The sequence below is a fragment of the Hyaena hyaena genome, unplaced genomic scaffold (genome assembly GCF_003009895.1).
Source record: "Hyaena hyaena isolate Hyena2069 unplaced genomic scaffold, ASM300989v1 scaffold_91, whole genome shotgun sequence".
NCBI lineage: Eukaryota > Metazoa > Chordata > Mammalia > Carnivora > Hyaenidae > Hyaena > Hyaena hyaena.
In genome coordinates, this window is record NW_024080725.1 from 730,291 (window position 1) to 753,742 (window position 23,452).

The window sequence follows — 23,452 nt, forward strand, 5'->3', positions numbered from 1 at the left end:
ACCTTCCTCATCTGAAAATTGGGCCTGATCCCATTCACCTGGCAGGGAGGCTTACATGGAGCGATTTAAAGGCAGCACAGCGCTGGCCTCAAGGTGGGGCCTCAGCATCTACTCGTCACTTTCCTTCCATCACCCTTCCTTGAAAGCCAAGACCCACGGACCAGAACTGAGCAGGTTCAAACACATCCCCAGGTGGGGGAAGAGCTTATCTCAGCGGCTGGCCACAGAGTGTTTGTAGATGAGCCCAAGGTCAGTGACCCCACCTCTGCCCTGTGGAGCTGCCTGCGACACTCCTGTCCTTGAGCAGCCTCACCTGACTCTCTCTGCCCACCCCCACCTGACTTTCTCCGCCCACCCCCTCACCCCGACCCTACCCCTTGCGCTGTCCGTGAGTGAGCTGAGTGCAGACGGCCCACCTGGGAACCCAGCCGCTGAAGGAGCAGCACGTGGGGAGATGGCTACTGAGGGCTCTGCCGAACGGGGTCCGTCTGCCCCGGCCTGCAAGGAGGCCCCTGGCACGAACGACAGTACCTTGCACTCCCAATCAGGTGAGATCTGTGGATGGGCACAGAGGAAGCAGGAAGGGGCACGGTGTGAGCACTTTATCACGGTCCCCCTGCCCCTGCCCGACCCCTAGCTAATTGGGTTTTCTTTCTTTTCTTTTAATGTTTTATTTATTTTTCTTATTTATTTATTTATTTATTTATTTATTTATTTATTTCTAGGAGAGAGAGAGAGACAGCGTGAGCAGGGGAGGGTCAGAGAGAGAGGGAGACACAGACTCTGAAACAGGCTCCAGGCTCTGAGCTGGCAGTCAGCACAGAGCCCGACGCGGGGCTCGAACCCACGAACCGCGAGATCATGACCTAAGCGAAAGTCGGACGCTCAACCGACTAAGCCACCCAGGCGCCCCTGTTTTATTTGTTTCTTAGAGAGAGACAGCATGAGCAGGGGAGGGTCAGAGAGAGAAGGAGACACAGAATTGAAAACAGGCTCCAGGCTCTGAGCTGGCAGTCAGCACAGAGCCCGACGCGGGGCTCGAATCCATGGACCGTGAGATCGTGACCTGAGCCGAAGTCAGACGCTTTAACCGACTGAGCCACCCAGGCGCCCCTCCTGGTTGGATTTTCTTTCCTTGGTACCACACGGCTGAAGTTCAAAGGCACCTCCTTCTCCCTACTGCTCTGTTCTTTTCTCAAAATTCCAGTGGAGGGCATGCCATGACCCTGCTCCTGCCATGAAAGGGTGACGGCCATCAAGGGGGAGAAAGGATGGCCCACTGGGGCACAGGGATGTTTCCTATTTTCTTTGCTTACACAATTGGCTTTTTCCAAAAGCAACTTAAGATAGCTTATAGCGAAAAAGTTTAACGATAAGGCTAATCGTAATGGTGACACCATCACAGACTAGAGGAAAATAAAGAGGAACTTAAATATATTCACTAAGGATAAGGTAGTCATGAAGATGCATCTGAGTATCCTGGTCCCCATGGTACAAAGGGAAAGAGTATCACTTACTGGAAAGGAGGAAGCATACTTATCGTACATTTCTCTTCTTGGAGCTTTGTATAAGGGGCATTGAGTGTTGTGAAGGACAAGGTCATTTACTCCCTATTTATACAAATTCAGAAGCAGATGGAGTCAGATTTGACTCATCAGAGACTCTGAGAAAGCAAAGGATACGGTATTAAAGTGCCACTCAGTGAGGTGAGTGCTGTCTGGTAAAGGTTTCTGATCATTGGCCTTGACCCCAGTGTTCAAGAAGTTGCTGGTTTCATTTGTACCACGTCTCTTTCAAACTTGAAGATACATGTAATCTTCCGCGGATCTTGTTGAAATGCACTTCTGATTCAGGACATCTGGGGCGGGCCTGAGACTCTGCGATTCTAAACCCCCACCCCTACCCCACCCCCAGGCCATCACAGGCACCGCGTGTGGAACAAGGGACTAAACTAAAACCCATGGGGCGCCTGAGTGGCTCATCGGTTAAGTGTCCAACTTAGGCTCAGGTCATGATCTCACTGCTCCTGGGTTCGAGCCCCGCATCGGGCTCTGTGCTGACAGCTCAGAGCCTGGAGCCTGTTTCAGATTCTGTGTCTCCCTCTCTGACCCTCCCCTTCTCACGCTGTTTTTCTCTCAGAAATAAATAAAAAACGTTAAATTTTTTTTAAAAAAATAAAAAATAAATAAACTAAAACCCAGACTTCTCCAGTTATGTGCCTTTGCAAACTCCAACTGAAAGGCAGTGATAATGCTACCATAGATGGATTCTTCTGGGCTCATTGGATGCTCCCTGGAGGTACTGGCCCAGCTTCCTACTTCTCAGTGGTCAGTCTAGTCACAAGCCAAGACACTTGATCTTACACAAAGAGTTAAGTACCTACTAAGTGCTAGTGAGCTCCCTTAGAGGAATGGTTGCTCCTGTCCACCCCTCCACACTCCCCTTCTAGTACTTGCCTTTAGAACCTTCTCCACACTCTTGTGCTGGCCACAGTTAAATCTCCTGTGGATATACAGCTCATTCCACTGAGCTCAGAGAGCTTTTTCCTCTTGGGAGGGCCTATGTTTCAACAGAGGACTGGAAGAAGGGCAGTCTCACAGTGCCTGGGTGGCTCAGTCAGCTAAGTGTCCAACTCTTGATTTCAGCTCAAGTCACGGTCTCATGGTTCGTGAGATCAAGCCCTGAAAAGGCTTTGTGCTGACAACGTGGAGCCTGCTTGGGGCTCTCCCTCTCGCTCTCCCTGCCCCTCCCCCCTCTTTCTCTCTCTCAAAATAAACAAATAAACTTAAAAAAGAAGGGTAGCCTTACACCAGAGTATCAAGTTCTGAGGTGCAGGGGTGGGGGTCCCAGTGCCGTGTAAGCCACATCTTATAATGTCATCCAATATTGGTTCAAAATAAGGTGCGAAGTGGAAACAGTCTATAAGTTTAAATCCCAGGCCCCAGGCATACTTTTGCCAGCTTGCCTCCCCCTTCCGGGCCTCTTCCTCACAGACTGTTCCTATCACCTGCCGCTGCTTCTGCTCTGGGTGGTTCTGATGTGATCCATTCATGACCCACTGAGTCATCACAGTGGCAGAGAAATCCCCCCATTTGCCCAAATCACCCTTGGGATCCCCCACCCCGAATTGCAGCCCCGTTCCCTCCATCACATGGGGGAGTGGCTCCCTGTGCCCAGAGGCTTGGAGGACAGCCCTGGTGAGGATCTCAACAGGACTAGATCCAGGTGGCCTGGCTCCCAGGTGTCAGAGTACATTGGGCACACGGCTTCTCGTGGCCAGCTCCCCATAGTCAATTAGGATGTTTGTCTTGTGAAATGGATGGGCTCCATCCCAGCCTACAGATGCTGGATCGATCCAAGAAGCTGAAAGTGCACAACGTTCTTCTCTCTGGCCCAAGAAGGCGATGAACCTAGATTCTCTTCCTGGATACTCTCGTCTTCTTAGCCAAAGGGCTGGCCTTGTCTTCAGAGAAAAGGGCTATCTCAGAAGGCTGACCCCTGGGGCTCTGTGAAGAGAATATTCAGCAACTCTAGGCCGAGACTTCCAACCGTGCGTATTCTGAGCACTTCCTGTGTCCCAGCACCGTGCTAGTTCTGGGGACAGGCAAAGGAGGGTAGCAGAGGAGGTCGGAGCCACTGGGGAAGCTTCCCAGAGATGCCGGAGGAGGTAAAGAAGGGTGAGAATTCGTGCACTCAACAACCATGTGCCAGGCACTGTTCTAGACACTGGGGATGTAGAAGGGAACGAGGCAGACAGAACTCCCTGCCCAGGGTGGAGGGGGGGCTCGCATTTCTGTGGGAGGGCACAGTTTTAATAAACATCAAACAGGAAGAGTGTGTTTTAGAGCATGTTAGGGAGGAAACCCTTTTGCATCTGAACCTCGGATCAGGTCGTGATCTCACAGTTCGTGAGTTCAGGCCCTCCTTCATGCTTTCCGCTGTCAGCACAGAGCTGCCTTCAGATCCTCTGTATGCCTCTCTCTCCGCCCCTTCCCTGCTCTTTCTCAAAAATGAACATTTTTTTAAAAAAAGAAAAGAAATACGGCACGGTACATGGATGGGGGCTGGGAGGGGGGGTGATGGGGTAGGTCTTACAGAGATGATATTTCAGCTAGGACCTGAAAAAGGAAGGGAGCACCATAGGGACGTCCAGGGTCCAGTCAGAGGAAATGACAAGTGCTGTGGCCTGCCTGAGGACCCTGTCTGACCTATCCATTGGCCTGAGGACCCTGCCTGATCTATCTGGGGAAAAGGAAGGAGGCCACTGTGGCAGGATGGGGGTGGGGAGGGTGGAGTGGAGAAGTAACAGGATCTGTTGAACATGTAGAAAGGATGGCTCTGTTCTCGGCCTGACCAGACATGAGGCTGACACAGAGGAGGTGCTCAGCCAATGTTAACATACTGTCCTCTCCCCTAGATCAGGACAGAGCTCATCTGCTTCCGAAAGTTTGCCCCCCACCCAAATAGTCAGGAAACATTTCTTGAGCCCTCATCCACACCAGATCCCGTGCCAGATAAGCTTCCACTCAATATGCTCCCAATCCAGGGGGAGACAGACAAGCAAAGCGCCAAAGGCCAACAGCGTGGGTGGTGTCTGTCTACTTAAGCACTTGAGCCTCAGCAGGGCATTCACCTACCTACCTCCTGTCCCTTTCAGGTCCCTGGATGTTCTCCTGCGGAAGTTCATGCTCCCCTTAGGACATCCCCCACCTCTGTAGCCCTCTGCCAGGCCAGCCTTCATCTCTCTCCAACTCCTGGGGAGCCCCACAAACAGGCCCACCGGGTGTCTTTGGAAGGATGCTGGGCACACCCAAGGGTCCCTCCAAGGACGCTGGGGGACCTCTGAGAGCCTCCATTTCTCAAGCACAGTCTCCTCGTGGCATCCACGGGTATTGTGGGAAGGATGCTCAGAGATGGCCAGCACCCAGTGCGTGGGGGCCACCAAAGGGGGCTAGGGATGGGCTCCTACCTTCCCGAAGTTTATAAGGCACTGTGGCAGCAGCCCACCATCCAAGGGCAGGGACCAGGCATGGGGCACCTGGGTCCCTGGCACTTGGAACCCTGTGTGGTCTGCCAGGACTCCTTGAGTGTTGAATGGAAAAGGGACCTGGAGAACTGCCACAGGAGCTCAGAGGGGGTGTTGTGTTGGGGTGGGGGGTGGGGCAGAAAGAGGCAGGAGAGGATCTGGGCTCCGGAGAGCTGGGGGTAGAGGGTATTCTAGGCAGGAGGAAACCTATGGAGGGGAGAGCAGGCTCTGGCTCTCAGGGGTGGATCTCGGGCTGGGGATGGGGAGTGGGGAGAAGAGGCCTCTCAGAGCAACCCCCTCCCCACCCCCATTGTGCTCTTTGGGGTTGATTTGCAGGGCTCAGATAACTCTTCCCCAGGGTTTATCGCTCTGGCCCAGCTTAGCTCCCTGGAGTAATCTGAAGGCCTTTATCAAGGGCTGATGGAATACATGCCCCCCTTCCTCCAGGCATATTCTAGACAGAGTCCCAGGGGCCTGGAACCCCCACCCCCCAATCAGCCTCCCAGAAGATGAGGGGCCTTAATGCCAACAGTGCCCTACCTAACCAGAGCACCTTCATCTTCACCTGTAAAGGGAGGGGAATGGATCAGCAGCAACCTGCTATGAGGCCGCAGATGAGAAAGGGCTTCAGGTGGGCACACGCACCTCTAGAAAGATACCCCAAAGTATTCCCACCTTACAGCCGCCTCACTGCGGTGCTGTAATGCCACCCATATGGGGGAAGGGAGGGGACAGGCAGTGTTGGGGCCCCCTTTCTCAGGGGCAAGGCAGTGTTTGGGGGCCCAGGAAGTCTAGACAGAAGTCAAATTTCCATTTCCCCCAGCAGCTGGTCCCAAGGGCCCTCCACCAGCTCTGAGGCCTTGAAACCTGAGGACCATGGGCAAGGATCAAAAGTCTGCCCTAAGTGTGGACAAGGGACAGAGATGTGTCAGGACCATTGTACTGCCTTGCTGAGAAGAGGCCTCTGTTGCCTGCTTCCTTTACAAAAAAGAGGGAAGCAGGATCCAACCTGACCTTTGGCCTCTTACCATCCACGCACCCTCGGTTATAAAATGGCAGGTGGATTGGAGGTGTCCCTCAGATTAAGGAAGCGGGACACAGAAGTCAGCCCTGGTCTTCAGGGCCCTCACTATCCTCCTTAAGTGGCGCCCCGGAGTTTTGCACACTTTCCCCCGGCAGGGAGGAGGGAGGGGAAGTAGATCAGGAAGTGGGCGGGCTGGCTCTGAACGCCGGGCCCGGGGGCGGAGGGTCGTCGGGCGCAGCCGCCGGGCTGCAGGGCCGGGAGGATGGAGGACCCTGCAGCTCCCCGATTGCGGTCCTGGGGGCGGCGGCTGAGGCTGATTACCAGAGGCGGACGCGCGGGCGGGCGGCCACCTCCCCCAAAGGTCCGTCCCCGGGGGCGGGCGGGGCTCCGGGAGAGGAGGAGCCTCCGGGCCGAGCCACCGCCTCCCCCGCGGACCTTCAGCCGCAGCCGCTGCTCGGAGCGGCGCGCCGGATTGGTGAGTGACCACCCTCCGCCGCGTTTCGCGGGGCTGTGTGCCTGGGACCCCTGCTGCACCCTGCGCCACCGCCGCTCCGAAGCCGGGCGCCACCACGCGTCTGCGGGCCACCGGGGCCGCTGCGACCGCGCCACGTGCGCCTGGCGGCAGAGGACCCGGATCCCAGGTCCCCCACTCTGCGCGCCTGCTCCCTGGGGACGCCAGCCGCGTGCGCGGTGCAGGGAGGCAGGGCCGGGGGCGCCCTGCCCGGGGCGGGACTAGTGAGAACGCGCGTCCGGACCCGGGCTGCAGCCCTGCGGACCCGCCAAGTGCGCAGGTCCTAGGTCCCCGAGGCTCCGGCCGGCGGTTGTCAGGGACGGGCGGGGAGCGATGGGCGGGACCTTACCCGCGGGGCCTCCCAGGCGCTTGTCAGCCCCTGCGGAACAGGCCGACCGGGGCGGGGCGCCCGACCTTGGACTGAAAGGGGCCAGGCTGACCAGTGGCTGCCTCTGGCCGTGAGCTCTTGCCTTGGAAACTCAACCCTCCTGCCTATTTCCCCGAAACCTGGGGGCAGGCTGCCCACAGGGGTGTGGTTGGAACTTTGGGCGCTCCGGGTAGATGAAAGGGAAGGTGCACGAAGCTAATAATGTCTTTGGGGGCCAAGAGGCGGAAGCCAGGGAGAAAATGAGGGCAGGTCGTGCAGGAGCCCTGGCAGAGGGCACCGAAAGGCCTCTCAGGTGTCCAGGGCCGCCTCCGAAACAGACTCTAGAAGTGGGGTTCTGGAAATAGCCCCAGGGAAGTATTTCTGTCCGTCAGAGTGCAGTGATGATATAATTAATAGCGGACATTTATTGTGCATTTATCTGTGCCAAGAAGCTTGCTATGCAGGCACTGTCCCAGTTAATCCTCAGGACAGGAAGGCACGGCTGTCATCTCGTTACAGATGGGGAAACTGAGCCTCAAAAAGCACAGGTATTTTTGGCAAAGATACGCAGGTAACAAGTTGCAGAAATAGGGATTTGCACACAGATCTATCGGACTTACAGCCTGCTGGTGGGACTGACAGGGCACGTTCTCAGAGGTGGCAGCCCAGAAAATGCAGTACTGGGGTCCAGGAGATTCACAAGGCCAAAGGGTCTCACAGGGGTGTGCCTCCCCTCAGCCACCTGCCTGGTTGGTTAAAAATACAGATGCCTAGATCCCATCCACCACTGACTGAATCTGGGTCTTCATGACCCCTGCCCTGTACCCAGCCAGGAGCACCTGGAGGACCGAGATTGTCTTGCTCATCTCTGTGCCTGTCTCCATCCCTGGTGGCCTGTGGAAATGGGGAGGGGGGTAATGGGGCAGCTTGGAGCAGGTGCTGGATCATTGTCTGATGGGTAAATGGACTTAGTGGGGCAGGGGGCATCAGTGAGGTTTAGATGGTTTCCTGAAGGAGGTCTTGAATGATGGGCAGGTGGCCTTAGCCGGGCAACATGGGGGAAGGCCTGGTGTCGGCATGGGGTGACCTCAGAGCCAGCACAGAGCTCATTCCGGGCCACCTGTTCACTAGGAGGTGGGACAGCCAGTCCCAAGCCTGCTGAGCTCCCCAGGACCTGTGGTCACCCTGGGATCACAGATGTGACCTGTCCAGTTCATTTCCTGTCCTTGCCCCATGGCCCTTCCCTCCTTGCACTTATCAGAGTATTGGGCAGGGCTCCTGGTAACTAAGAAGTGAGAGTTAATGACTGTGGTCCAAAGGTGTGCACCTAAGCTGTGGGGGAGGTGGGGGCGGGGGGAGGGGTAGGTGGGAGCCCCTGGCTTTGCAGTCAGGTGGAACCGAGTGTGAAGCTCGGCTCTTTACCACGTGACCTTGGCCCAGTCCTCAGCTCTCCGCACTTGCTGCTTCATCTGGAAAACCTTGCTAAGGGATGCCACACTCGCTATCTCTATAAAAGTGACAGTGATGCCTGGCTGAGGGATTAGTTGTGTGAAGTGATGAGTTTTAGGAGTGCAGTAAATATCAGATCCTCCCCACTTCCCCCAGGATTTGAGTGTTAATCAGCCGGGGACCTTTGAGGCTCATTGCTCTTCCAGTCCGAGCCCCTCAGTTCACTAGAAAAGGGTAGCTAAAACCCAGAGAATGGCCTCCACATCCTCTTCTGTGTTGTAGAGCTGGCCGCGGGGCTCAAGGTTCGAGGCTTCCTGCTTAATGCCTGTGCCTTCTAGACTGGGAGGAAAAGTCCGGGCCTCCTGCCTCACTCCCTGTCCAGGCTGCAAAAGAACACTCAGGCAGGTTGGCACGCAGGCTCTGCGGTGATGTCCTGGCTCTCTGAGGCTGGCTCTACCCTTTCCCGCCCTCCCCACTGGCATCGTGGCCACGTCTCCCTTGCCTGGGTGGCCCAAGCTGCAGAAGATGAGTGCTCCGTGAAATTGCTTTCTAGCATCTGGACCGAGAACGGGCCTCTTGATTTAAAACCAGGAAGCTTGCCTTTTAAAGCAGTTATTAAAAACCAAAGCCAAGCTGGCTCTTTTCCTCCCTCCCAGGGGTTGGGGGGAGGGGGGCTCTTTTCCCACTCAGATCCTGTCCTTGCCAACTCGTCCCGAATCCAGGAGGCTGTGGAGGTTACAGAACTTGGAGCAGGGAGCGAAGGCATGGGGGCAGGCCACTCTAGGTGGTTTTCAGACATTTGACTACAGAATTCTCATTTCCTCCTGCTGCCCTCTGCGGCTGGGCCTGCCAGCTCTCCGACCTGCCCAGATGTCTACAGGTCAGCCCTTCACCTCCTTGGCATGCCACGGACGCTGCTTGGATCACACCTGAAATGACAGTCATCATCACTGAACATTCAGTTCCCCACCTGTCAGGCCCCAAGTGTTGTATATGCATAAGCACATTTGAACCTTTAAGTCTCTTAAGGAGGTAGATGTCATTTTCCCAGGTAAACACGAGACTTCATTCTTTCCACCCCAAACTTGAGAAGCTCTTAACTACTAGCTTATATATACATATATATGTGCTTATATATGTATATGCTCATATATATACTTATTTATATATATATATTCATTCAACAAACATGTATGAACACCATCTTGGTGCTAGGCACTCAAGACTTGAGTCCCACTTCTGGTGAGATGAGTGTCCATTGTCATTTCTAATGCTGCAAAAACCCACACTCTCCACTTATTTTTTTTAAGTCTTTATTTATTTTGAGAGAAAGAGAGTATGAGCAAGGTAGGGGGAGAGAGAATCCCAAGTAGGCTCTGCATAGTCAGCGCAAAGCCCTGTGCGGGGCTTGAAGTCACAAAATCGTGACCTGAGCTGAAATCAAGGGTCCTACACTTAACCAGCTGAGCCAGCCAGGCGCCCCCTGCTTAGTTCTGATTAGAAGTGAGGGGGCTCAGCATCATGGAGGCCCAGGTCTCACAGCTCATGCGAGCCAGGATCCGAACCCAGAGACGGCAGAGCCTAGCTGGGGTTACTGACCAACATGTGTGCAATCAGGGCGGGAGCGGCGACTGAATGCTGACTTGTGCAGGATCAGAAAAGGCCTGCCTTTGTCACTTCAACCTGGGCAGAAGGTGTCTCTCCGCCCCCGGAGCACTGGAGAATTACCGGCTGCTCAGCTCTTCCCAATCAGTGGGTCCTCATAAATCACAGTCACCTGGCAGAATGTGCAACAGGTGGGCACTAATTGTCCTGCAATCAGGCACTAACTTCTTCCTGCCTCACTCTCGTCTGCCTAATGAGAGCCAGGTGGAGTATCAGCAAACCCATTCCTAAGTGTTCCAGAGCTATCCGATTAGGAGATTAACCTGTAAGAAAATAGAGCTGCAAGATAATAAAGTCCATCAGAGGTATAGGGGCTGGCAAATGGGCCATCTCAGTTATCGGAGAAGATGTCAGGTTTCTCCAAGCCAGCGTGCTGGGGCCTGTGGAGGATGACCCTTCCCGGTGCTTAACACCCGATGCTTGTGGTGCGGCCATCAGGCTGGGCAGAGGGTAGGCTTGTAACTTTACTGGCGGGCTTGGGAGGTGACAGTATGTCCTGCAGTCGGGGTGAGGGTCTCTTTGAAGGTGAATCATTTTCAGGCGTACAGCAGGAGGGTATGGGCTGTGACATGGGCCCTACAGGTGACATCTGCGTGAAGATAGGGTGACTGTAGCATCACTAGGGTGCTCTGGAATCTGAGGTTTGGAATCTGAGGGGCCATGCCGAGGCTGCGTGACCAGCCAGGCCTGTACGTGGGATACGGTGGGCGGGGTGGGGCATCCAGTCGCCACCGTCCAGTGAGCAGCCATGAGAAGTAAGACCCTTTGTGGTTGGTCCCTGCAGGTGGCTCCGGACTGGTCAGAGATAAGGTAGCGGCTGGAACTGGAAGGGAAGGAAACAGGCCGGTGCTGGGCGGGGCCGCCAAAGATCGTGTTGGGAGTTGGGGACTTCTGTCCAGGAAAGCCCTGCCCTCCTGCTGCTCCCGGATTGGAAGGCTGACAATGCTCTGTTGTTGTGTGTCGCCTCTTGGGCCTGTTGTCTTCCTGTAACCTTTGCTATGGTTCTTCTTGAATGTTCTAATCTAGCATGGCTGTGGGTGACAAGGGAGCAGGGGAGCTCAGGGTACAGCTGAGGGCTCACTGAAAGCCCCAGGAGACAAGTCACAGCTGACCTGGACCCCTGTCCGAACTGTGGGCGTGCTCCTGCCCAGCCACGCCTGGAGGGTTTGCTTTCTTAAGAAAAGTATGAGTTCCTGACAGTACAACCTCTTCAAAGGGGTGGGAGCCCCCCCAGAAGCTTCGGTAGGAACAGAGGATGCTGAGCCCTTCCCAGTTGCTGAATCGGGGCAGCAGCGGGGGTGGGAGGGGCTGGGGAGGCTAGGACTGCCTAGAAACCTGCCGCCTAAGCTCCCCTGTGATCCCGTGTTCACGGCGATCCCACTGCACTCACTACCTTTAGACAACACCGCCTGAGCCCCATCAGCCCGAAGGCATCTTGGGGCCTCACAGCAGAGTACCCTCAGCAGGGCTGTGTGGCTGCACAGGGCCGCGCCAGCTCTCTGCCCTCAGAGAGCTTACAGTCTGATTGGGAAGCTGAGTGACCGCCCGCAGCACCCCCAGGCATGCAGAGGGAGAAGATTCCAGAACAGCATGCAGTGAGCGGCCCACAGGGAAATGCAGGAAATGTGTAAACCAAAGCAGCCCTGAGATGTGGGTCTGGGGGCTTTCACTTTCACTGTTTTACTTAATCATCAGAACAGAGAAGGAAAGGAATCTGCCCAAGATCACACTGCTGATGCAGCTGAATCTGAATTCACACCCAGGTCTGTCTGCTTCGAGCCTCTGTGAATGCGGAGCCAGGAGAGACCATTGCAGGGCTGGGGGTGCTGGGAGGTGTCTTCAATGCCTGAGGAGGGGGGATTTGGCTGGACCAGATGTCAAGACGTAAGGTGGAGGTAATGTACATTGGCAGAAGTGGGGGGTGGCAGAGACTAGAAAGGAGGGAATGGAAGATGAGCTAAGGCAGGGGAGGTCTGTCTGTGTGGACCGGCTGTTGCTGGACTCGGGAGATTGAAGAATACCGCTGCCCGCAGGAGGTTTCTCTCTGGTGGAGGAGACAGGACCCTGGGCCACAGCACTGAGACGGCCATGCAGGCGCTGTTCTACTGCTTGTAAAAACAGAGTGAGCCTGCCCGGAGCCCGGCCGTGGTATTCTGCTTATCCAGACACCCAGGGTTACCCAAAGCTCCCGTTTTCCGAGATCACCAGTTTTCAAACTGGTTGAAAGCAGTTGCATATACTTGTCCTAAGCCTGGATTTGGTGTCATTAATGTCAATGATAAAAAGCCTCCAAACCTCTGGCCTCCCTCCGTGCCATCAGCCTTGCCTCTGGGGTCACTAGAAAAGCCAGCAGCAGCAGGAAGGCACATCCCACCCATGCTTTGCCCCGTGACAGTGCTGTCTTCTGTCTGTGGCTCCTGCTGTCACCACACTGTGGGTACCGACAGGCAAATAAAGGCCACCACGAAGCCTTCGTTGGCACAAAATGCTGAGAAAACAATCACAAGCCAAAGACGCGGCAGTGATTGCAATAAATCACCCCCAGAGCAATTGATAAATTGCCACTTTCTGCGGCCGTTATGTTTGGCTTTGTAATTTGAAGAGTAAATGTACCTCTCTGTCTCTCTCTTACACACACACACACACACACACACACACGGGGAGGTGGCCCACCCTGCGTTGGATGACACGTACTCATTTGATGCATTGTGGGCTCTGCTGGCTGTCCTGCCTCAGATCCTGTGGCAAAGATGCTGCAGTCTGAGCCACTAATTATCACCAGTGAAGTTTCCTCCCTAAACAGGAAGCATCAACCAGAAGGGCTATCTTGCAGTGCAGTCTGTAACCAAGCATCAGTCAGCACTCCCGGGCCAGTCCCTGTGGCCAGGAGCTGGCATGTAGGCCCGGGGGGGGGGGGGGGGGGGGGGGGGGGGGGGGGGGGGGCAGCTGTCCAGGCCCGGCAGGGCCCTCTCCTGTGAGGGTCAGCCTGAGCCCTGCCTTCTGAGTCAGAGTCCCGCTGCCCACGCATCGGAGGGAGACCGAGTGAGAAGCGGTGGCCTGGATCCCAGTGGGGCCGTCAGGGGACTCCTGCTTCTGACACTGGTGTTGGCAAGATGTCGCATCAGCCCATTGTTGGTGAGTGCGGTTAGGGCACAGATCCAGGGTGGCATGGTGGCACGTGGGCCTCTCCCACAAGTGCCACCAACCCCGGGCCCACTTACGCATGCCCCAGCCTCTCAGGGAGTCGCAAGAACTTGACCTCAGCTCAGGCACCGCTCATTTGGAACTGGTGGTAAAGAGTGCAGTGAGATGAAGTTCTTGCCCAAATAAAGTGGGAAACATCATCATCTGTCTGTAAAGTCGGGAACCTTTCTCAAAGTCAAGGGTTCGTGGATGGATTGGATGGTGCCTTCAGTTAGTGAGAGCAGTGGCTTTGTGGGCTCTGATGGATCAAAAAAAAGATGTTCATGTTTACGATGCAAGTCCGTGGAAGGCTGGCCCTTTGGGAATTGTACACTTTACTTATTGGTAACTGTTTCTGAGTTGGTTTAGTGCAGAACTGCGGCTGTAAGTAATCGAACCGGATTTTTCTAGAATGATTTAAAAATTCTCAGTGTTTGGAAAAAGCCCTATCAATTATTCATTCACTTCTGTGCAAAGCGGTATGGTGAGAAACCTTTTTTTTTTCTGGCAGACTAAACTTGCACGTAGATATATGTGTGGATGGGCCTGTGTGTGTGTGCACCTGCCCAAGCTTTTTGTATTCTCTTTTGTAGGAATTCTCAGCCTTTCTTTAAAAATATAATGGTTTTATTTTTTATGATGTCTAAATAACGATTCCAGGCAGTAGTGTAAGAAAGACGACAGTAAAATGTTTGTAAGAGGCCATCAGAAAGGAACAATGCCCACAGAGAAAATAGAAATGTACCAATTAAGATGTGCGCGGCTCTAACCCAGCTTTTAAACCCTGGTTTGAGACTGACTTCCTTTGCCCTGTCGCCACTCAGGTCAGCTGTGAGGGATCTGGGGTGGGTGCCTGGACCCAGGCGGAGCCTCCTTCTTGCCTCTGGGACCCTTCAGGCTGAGGGAGAGGGAGGGCCTGGGACCCAGCTGGCGTGGTTTGGGATCTAGGATAAAGGGCAGCCCTGGATTTGCAGAAATAGCTGAGAATGAGAGGCTGGAACTTGTGAGTTTGGGCAGCTCAGTAGGGCGGATGGAAAGGCGGGAGGAAGGGAACAAACCCCCCTCCCCGCCGAACCCCGTGCAGACCTGGTGACTGGCTATTACTCATGCCCACAGCACGAGCTGCCTGGCCTCACCACCCTGGAGGCTGCTTGCATGCAGGGACTAGGTGGGACGAGGGCAAGAGTCAACTTGCGGACCTTAAGAAAGGCTTCAGTGAACCTCAGTTTTCTCATCTGCAAAATGGAAATCATGATAGCTGTATGCAGGCCAGCCCCCGAGAAGTGCAAGTTCACGGTCAGGATCTCTCCACACTCGGAGTCTGGCCGCACCACCCAGTGTCTGCCTTTCCTCTGACTCCTGATTATTGCAGATGTGCCACGTGCCAGGCTCTTGCTAGGTGCTGGGCTGTGACTGTCCCACTGCCTCTGTTAAGTGAGGGTGGACCTCACAGCGCTGGGGATGCCCGGAATTTCTACATGATGTAACTTTAGGGGCAGTCCTGTGGGGAACGCAGGGGGAACTAGAAGACTTCCCGTAAGCTGCTTCTATTTGCATAGCAAGTAGCCAGCTTTTTACTGAGCTTGTTTCTTTCAGATTCATAAAATGGGAAAGGTTTTACAGAAGCTGTTATTCATTTTACCTGACCAGGAATAGCAATATGAAATATATATATCAAAGGGTGTTAGTTTTACTATCAACATTAGCGCCTGGGGAGGGGTGATGGAGATGGGTGGGGGGTCAGGGACCCCATCACCATCTACTCCTAAGGGAAAGTAGCCATCGTTGTATGCTGGCCCCATCCTGGTATCTGTGCTGCAGAGAGTCATGAGGCTCAGAGAGCAGGGATTCGTTCTGTCTTGAAGAGGAGGTAGTGTGAGGGCTTCGCAGAAAAGGTCACCTTTCTGCCGGACCTTGAATTTTGTCATTTGGAGGGATGGGGCTTTCCAGGCAAAAAGATTAAATCTGTGACCTTGGCAGGAAAAAGCATGAGGTCTAAGTCAGGTGGCCACAGCCAGGGCTCTCACCTGGACATCCCTCAGGCAGGCTGGGCAGACCATTTTGAATGATGGTTTCCTCCTGGGTCAGAAGCCCATAGGCCCTGGAGCCATTGTTTCAGCATCCCCAAAGCCCTCTTTCATGGGTACCCATGTGCCAGGCTGTACCCCGATATGCCTCACCTCTGGTGTTTGATATTCCACTTCGGCCAGAGCTGCGTGAGTCTGTGTTTAAACTCATCTGTGCCTAATAAGTCTTTGAGTGATTAAGTGTATCAAAGACTGAAATGGGTGGCCGGGTCTGACAACATGATCGGGCTGTGGTAGGGATTAGAAATTCATGGTCGTGTTTAATCACCACGGGGTACAGGAAGGTCTGCTAGGTTCTGAGAACAGCCAGGACTCCTAGGGACACTGTGAGCCCGCAAGGCCCAGACACTAGCAGTTAAGCCATTCAAGCCGTGAACATTAATCGAGCACCTAGTTGATGCCAGGCCCCAGTCTAGGTGCTAGAGACACAGAAATGAGTAAGAAGCGACCCCCACTGGAGTGGGGTGGTGGAAAAACAAACCAGTATGTGCAGTCAGTGGTAAAGTGCCAAATGGAAAGTGCGCGAGGTCCCCTGTGTTTTAAGGGGCCGGGAGGAGGCCAGGAGGTCTCCCAGCGCTGCCTGGACCAGCCTTTTGAGCTCTCAGGCGTTCTTGCAAATGTCAGAGGTCTGCATGGAGTCAGCCCTTGGTGGGTGGGAAGTAATTGCATTGCCCTCCCCTACACAGAGCATTTGGAGGGTGGAGGCTGACTCTCAGGGCCCTTAGGAGCCCAGAGGAAGATGCTGCCGAGACTCTGGGAGAGCCTCTCTGAAGCTTTTTTGAAAAAGTGGCCCATCAGCTGGGGAAGCGTGCATCTCCAACCAAGCTCAGGAGGCAGGCCCGTGAGGCGGGCTGAGCCCCTTGGCAGAAGCCCCCAGCACTGCCCTTATTTGTCTTGGGTGCTTCTGCTCCTTTCCCCACGTCTGCATCTCATTCTGCCCAGTGATTGGGGGCTCTGATCTCTGATTCTGGCATGGGGGGTTGAGGGGGGGCAGCCAGAGCCCACAGGAGATCCATCTGGCCCCAGGATTTGCAGCTCCAGGTGTCCCTGGAAAGCAGGAAGCCACCCAGCCCCAGACGCTGAGGCTGCAGATACAGCAGCAGCCGCTGCCTGATAGCCTCCAGCCTGGCTGGATTAACCAGCCCTTAGGGAGCCAGCTGCCCCCACACGCCAGCGCCCTGACCTCACTGGGCAGAGATAAGCCACTCCCTGGCTCCCCCCAGTGCCTGGGCTTGCCCTCATGAAAGCACTTCTGTCCTCACCACAGGGCATAACTGGCCTCTCCCCTAAGTGCCCCAAGAGGCTAGACCAACTTCTGGCCCCCTTCCAGAATGGGTACATAGTAGGTATTCAGTCAGGGAATAACAAATGAGGACATTTTGCAGACCAGGATCCGTAGGACCAACTATTGCATACAGACGCACAGGGTGTGCATAGAGGTTACTTACTGTTTATGTGGATTACAACGTAGGTGGTGCCCCCCCTCTGGGGCGGGGTGGGGGGGTGTCATGCAGCATGGAGACCTAAGGGCTTCACAATTTCTCTGTGTCAAGCCTCTGGCCTTGGTGCTGACCATGGGGACTTTGTCCTTCCCCCTGCCGACCAGCACTGACTGCCATCCTGCCTCTCTACTGGCAGTGAGTGGTAATGAACTGGTCCAGTGAACACTTCTTCCTGACCCACCTGTCAAACTGTGCCAGTGGAGGAGCCCTGGGTATGAAGTCAGGCCACCTGAATTCTCGGCCATCCAGAAAACTCGGTCCTCCTGGAAGGTGTCTCCAGTCAGGGAGTTGGGGACTCCTGGGCCCCCCAGGATCTGTGTGGTTGCCCGGCACTGCCCCTGTCTTCTCCCTCAGCCTGCAGTGGGCCTGGTGATCCACGTGCGGGGAGGGGGGTGCTGAGAGCACCTTGTGGTGAGTTTGCCTCACTGCCTCGGGGCAATGTTGCCATGGCCCTGATCACCTTTTCACGGGAGGGACCCAGCTCTGCGTGGCCCAAGGGGTATGCAGGGGTGGGCCACATGCACCTGCCTCCCAAGGCTGAGGGGAGCAGAGGGAGAGAGCACTGATAGCAAGAGTCCTGGGGGACAGGGAGGACTTGGGAGGGAGACTAGGGGCTGGGCCTGACTTTAAAACCCCAGGAAAAAAGTCGAATCTGGAGAGGTTCACCCCTTGCACAGCCCCTTTTATGCTCATTTTCTTTAAAAATAATTTTTTTAAATGTTTGCTTATTTTTGAGAGAGACAGAGCGTGAGCAGGGGAGGGGCAGAGAGAGAGGGAGACACAGAATCGGAAGCAAACTCCAGGCTCTGGGCTGTCAGCACAGATCCCGACGCGAGGCTCGAACCCACACACTGTGAGATCCTGTCCTGAGCTGAGGTCGGACACTCAACTGACCAAGCCCCCGAGGTGCCCCTTATGCCCCTCGTCTGAAGCAGTCTTCAAAGTATGGTGCTGGGAGGAGGAGCAGCAGCAGCAGCAGTTCCGGGGAGGGAGCCCAGCAGTGTGTTTTAACAAGCTCCCCCCGCCCCCATGACCCAGGTGCAGCTCGGGTGTGACCTGGTACATGCGTGGCACTGGGTGGGCTGAGCGCTGGGGTCGCGGAAGTGAGTCTGACTCCATTCCCACCCCCCGAGGAGCTGAGAGCCCGGGGAGGAGACTGACGGGAAAGAGAGCAATACCTTCGGTGGGGAAAAGGGCTGCTTTCGGGGACAGAGAGGCAGCTGCTGCGGATTTGATCCGGGAGCTGGGGATCCTGGGGAGGGAGGGTGGCCTGGGGACACCAGTGGCATGAGGACCGTCGCTTGCAGGGAGCCGGATGTTGGGCTGGCAGTCCTCAGAGAGCTCAGGGGGCCCACCGCCCAGTCCCAAACCACCCTGGGGCCCCACTCCCGGCCACCGGCCTCTGCCTACTTCTCCCTCCCATCTGTGTTCTGCCGCGCCCTCTTCTTCCACTCCCTGGGCCCCAAAGAGCGGCCAGCCGCTCCCCGCAGTTGCCTCAGTGGGAAATGTGTGCATCCCTCCAGGCCGTCATCTCGGGGCACATTTTTAGAAAATTATAGAGTAAGTTTTTCCAGTCAGCACAGAACGCCATGTATTGATTGAGGTGCTTCTATTTCTGCTTTACGCAGACTAAAGGTTTTTAAAAATCGTAGACAAGAGAGGAACATGAAAAGGGAGCGAATTCAGCGTGCTCTGGTGGTGGCACTTTGTCCCGTAATCCTTACTACATCTCATTTAAGCGGGTAACACGTAGGTGGGTATGGATGAGGAAACTGAGGCTCAGAGAGGTAACGTGACTTGGTGAGGCCACCTAGCTAGTGAGGGGTTGGGCTGAAATACAGCCCCAGCTTCCTCCAGGCCCGGGTTCTTGCTGGCCTACCTTGCAGTTTACTACAGCGGTGATCCTGAGCAAATCCGAAACATCCAGACCTTTTCCTGAACCTGCGATCTCATGGCTGTACTCAGGGGAGGCAGCCTAGCCTGGCAGGACACGCTCCCAGTGACCACGATGGCTCTCGGGGGCCGATCCTCTGCTGAATTAGACCTCATACTAGGGGATTATCAACTGTGTGCTAGTTTCCGGCTGCTCGTCCTTATGTAAACCCTCTGTCGTTTGGGAGAGTAGCAGATGACACATCTCTGCCCCCTCTCATTGACGCCCATTTGCCTTGCTCACTGACCCATCCCAGGGGCCAGAAGGGTGGGCCTCAGACCTCAGTACCTTCCTTGCACGCCGCGCACTGTGGCCCTGGGTGGCTGTCTGCCTGCGTGGTGTGGAGCTCAGGGAACAAGCTGCATGAGTGGAAGGAAGCCAAGTGAGCTAGCCCGTGATGCCATCTCCCCAACAACAGTAATTCGTAGCTCTGAATACATAAGCCTCACTTTTCTAGAGGTCATGGGGCTCAGGAAAATGTGGGAAATGGCCAGGGAATGACTTAGAGCCACCAACGCTGATGTCACGGAATCCATGCATTAAGTCCACGAGGAGCCCCTGGACTGTCACCCAAGGCAGGTGTATTCTTGGTTCATGCACTCCATTTCCCTTTTTTGTTATGTTGTTTTAAGTTATTTATTTTGAGAGAGAGAGAGAAGGAGGGAGGGAGAGGGAGACAGAATCCCAAGCAGGCAGCACAGTGTAAGCGCAGAGCCCGATGTGGGACTTGAACCCACAAACTGTGAGATCATGGCCTGAGCCAAAACCAAGAGTTAGACACTCAACCAACTGAGCCACCCAGGCACCCCTCAATTTCTTTTTTTTTTATAATAACGTTATTGAGTTATAACTCACATACCATACAACTCACCCCTTTAAAGTATACAACCCAGTGGTTTTTAATATGTTCGCAGAGGCGTACAGCTGTCTTAGAATAGTTACATCACTGGGGGGCCTGGGGGCCCCAGTTAGTTAAACCTCTAACTCTTGATTTCACCTCAGGTCATGATCTCCTGATTTGTGAGTTTGAGCCCTGCACACTGACAGTTCAGAGCCTGCCTGGGATTCTCTCTCTCCCCCCCCACCCTGTCTCTCTCTCTCTCTCTCTCTATTTCTCTCTGTCTCTCTCTCTCAAGAAGAAATACATTTTAAAAAGAGAACAGTTTCAGGGTACCTGGGTGGCTCAGTGAGTTAAGTGTCCGGCTTCAGCTCAGGTCATGACCTCCCAGTGTGTGGGTTCGAGCCCTGTGTCGGGCTCTGTGCTGACAGCTGAGAGCCTGGAGCCTGCTTCCGATTCTGTGTCTCCCTCTCTCTCTGCCCCTCCCCCGTTCGCGCTCAGTCTCTCTCTGTCTCTCAAAAATGAATAAACATTTTAAAAAATGCTTTAAAAAATAGAATTGTTTCATCACTTGAAAAAGAAACCCTGAACCAATGAGCCGTCACTTAACATTTCCCCTGCCCCCGCCCTTTTCCTGGCAAACCACTAATCCACTTTCTGTCTTTATGGGCTTGCCCATCCTGGGCATTTCACATAAATGGAGTCCTACAACGTGTGGCCTTTTGGCGGCTGGCTTCTTTCATTTAACATACTGTTTCCAAGATCCACCACGTCATAGCCTGGATCAGTACTTAACAGCTTTTTATTGCTGATTGATACTCCATCGTGTGGCTAGGGTACGTTTTATTTATCGAGTCACCCGTTGATGGATGTTGGGTTGTTTCAACGTGTGGTGTGTTGTGAGCACCAGGAATGCTGGTATAGACATTTTCGTGTGTTTTCAGTTCTCCCGGGTGCCTACCTAGGAGTGGAATGGCGTCCTACAGAAGTCGTCTGTTTGAGGACTGCCTTTCACGGTGGCTGCTCATTTTGTACTGCTGTAATGTCATCCCTGGGAGGGGAGGTGGCTTCCAGCGCTTCTAGATCGTCACCAGCACCCCTTCTCTGTGTCTTGTTGCACATCCAGGTGGAGTAGAGTGGCATCGCATGGTTTTAACGTGTGTCTCCCGGGGGCTCATGACGTCCAGCATTGTTTTGTGTTCTCTGTGACGATTTGTTAGCACGAACTGTAACATTTTTAATACGGTTAACTTATAAGTGAAAAGAGCTGTAATAGGAATGCGTCCCTCCCCACTGCCCCCTGCCCCATATTGAATTTTACTGACCGGATAGAGTTTAAACCAAGTTTGAAGCGAACTGTGGGCCGCTTGAGAGTAAGAGCTGTGCTACTGCCCTCTCTTGTGCCCAGGGCCAGAAATGTAGGCTCAGGTCCACCTCGGCGCGGGAGGGGGTGGAGGGCACCCCGCCTCCGTCCAGCTGCCAGGCTGCCAGGGCCAGCCCCGCCACCACCACATCTGGCCCCGCCCTGACCCCTCTGAGGACGTGGACTGCCCTCGCCACTTGGGCCTGAAGGGGTGATTGCTGGCCACCCAGGAGAGGCCGTAGGGCCGGCTGCCCGTGTCGTGACTAGCTACTGTGAGTGGCCTGCCAGACGGCGGGAAGGGGAGCCCGCGGGCCCCACAGGGCTCCCAGCCACAAGTGCAGCCCATGACATGACCTTGCTGGCAAGTGGGAGGAACCAGGCAAGCCCGGGCAAACACCCAGAGCATTTGGGGCATGCGGTTTGTGCCGGCTCCCGCACAGGGAGCCTCAGTGCCCTTTTGTGTGGGACGGAGGGAGGGTTGGTGGGGGGCCAGGCCTGTGTGCCCCTGCAGGCCCTGCCTGCCACCCCCACTCCAGCTGTAATTTGATCCCCTGCCTCCTACCTCCCTCCTCCCTCCTCCGGATCTGTAAATAGAACCAGGGAGCCAGGGCCCATCCAGGATTAGTCACTCACTCTCTTACCTCTGGGCCACATGGACAGGCACGGGGCTGCGCTGGACCCCTGGGGCCTCTAGGCTTTGTGCCACCTGACCTCCCTTCACCCAGGGAGGGAGCTGTTGGCACAGACATAGCACCTTCTTCTGTGTCTCCCTTTCTCTCTCTCTGCCCCTCTCCTGCTCATGCTGTCTCTTTCTCTCAAAAATAATAAATGTTAGGGAAAAAAGTGTTCAGCACATGGTAGTTACTCCAGCAATAGGAGACAGAGGAGGGAGAGGGCAAAAGAGACTCTTCTGTCCAGGAAGGACCCACCCGGGGTCCCTCCAAATTGCTAACAAACATGACTGGAGGCTTCAGGTGGTTACCCACCCCCTCCCCATAGGGCCAAAAGTCCCGGCAGGGCTGGCGTCCCTGGGTGGCTGGTGCAGTGAATGGGGAAGGCCCCCGTGTATCTGAGTGACACAGGGAACACGGAAGTCCCTGTGGAGCAGTTTACATTCGCCTCCACCCAAATCCCCCATGCTGGTCCCGGAGCCTGAGGCCACCAGCAAAGCCTGCGTCCTGACCGTCCCCCCTTGCCCAGGGCCAAAGGGGTGTTGGGGTCTTCTGCGCCCTTGCTTTGCCTCACCCCTGCTGCTGGTGCAGCGAGTATGTGCTTAGGACTACTGACCGACACCCACCGAGGGCCCAGCTGTTCTAAGGGCTTTGCGTAGTTCAACTTCTTTATTCCCACAACCTCCCCTTCAGGCGGGTGCTGTGATTGTGTCCCTTGTACAGCTGGGGAGACCGAGGCACTGACAGGCCCAGGCAGAGTTGGGTGCCAAAGGTGGCCTTCCACAGACAGGCGGCTCCCAGGCCGGCGCTGCGGGGGGTCATCAAGAGCCCCGCTTGCATCTACGAAGGGCAGCCCATCGCCGTTTGGAAAAATAGCCTTGTTCTCAGAACCAGGCAGAAAACTCTCTCCCAGTTTTCAGGGAGGGACTGTGCCCATCAGAGCGTGCAAAGGAGTCCCACATGAGCTGGAGGGGGTGGGAGGGGTCCTGGCTGCAAGGCGTGTCCCCTTCTACCCCACCCCCTTGTCTCAGCCACAGGGTCCCAGCTCTGCTCACTGGGGTATCTCTGGACACGTCCTCTGTCCAGGCAGTAAGACTCTTGGGGAAGCTTAGCTTCAGAGGCCGGCAGACCTGTGTTCCCTTTTACCTTCCCCATTACCCTCTGTGCTGCCTGGAGCACGCTCCTCAACCTCTCTGAGCCTCAGTTGCCTCCTCTTTAAGTTGGGGCTTCTAATTGCACCTACTCTGTGGGGTTCTGTGAGGCCTAGGTGACTGTCACTGTGGAAAGGCCTTAGAGCAGCAGTAGGTACCCCCTAAACAGGAGCTGTTGCCACCACTGCCTTATCAAATGTCCAGGTGGCAGTTTTCAGAACCTTTTAAGATTGCGTTATCTGTCATCTCCGAGCAAAGTGTGACCTGCAAAGGTCTCAGCTGGGGCCCAGAGAGACACAGGGCTTGTCGGAGGAGGACACGCAGAGGGTCCATGATAGAGCCGAGGCACAGTCTCCTGGTCCCTCCGCCCCCCCTCTGTTGCAGTAGACCCTGAACCCACCATACACACACGCATCCCTCACCCAGGACACTGCTGTGGAAAATGGGAAGAGGGGGTTAAAAGCCACCCCTGCTGCTCCACTGGCTCCTGCTGGCAGCGGGTCTAGCCCTTCTCTGCCGAGGATTGACAGGCTGGCGAAGCCCCTGGAGTTCTGCTTAGAATACTCTTACATACACAAAGTAACCTAGGGTTACAAAGGAGACCAATTATAGTGAAACACAGCTCCCAAAATAGGTTTTTAAGTGTGCAGCAGTAACATGCGTGCTTCTTTATCAGTACGTT

General features: G+C 55.0%; 1 protein-coding gene across 4 annotated transcripts in view; it reads left to right on the forward strand.

Moving 5' to 3' along the window:
• Window positions 1–411: 411 nt before the first annotated feature.
• The window catches only part of STEAP3 (STEAP3 metalloreductase), a 45,774-nt gene continuing 22,733 nt past the window's right edge, over window positions 412–23,452 (forward strand). For 2 of the 4 annotated variants that reach the window (XR_005528847.1, XM_039234893.1), the window contains exon 1: window positions 412–548. Coding sequence is in view for 1 of the 4 variants with exons in the window: in XM_039234893.1 (XP_039090824.1) it covers window positions 455–548 (94 nt within the window). In the remaining 3 variants the exon portion in view is untranslated. Of the gene's footprint in view, window positions 549–6,479; window positions 6,526–6,660; window positions 6,692–23,452 lie in introns of those variants that run through there. The other 2 variants (XM_039234894.1, XM_039234895.1) reach the window with 2 other exon arrangements.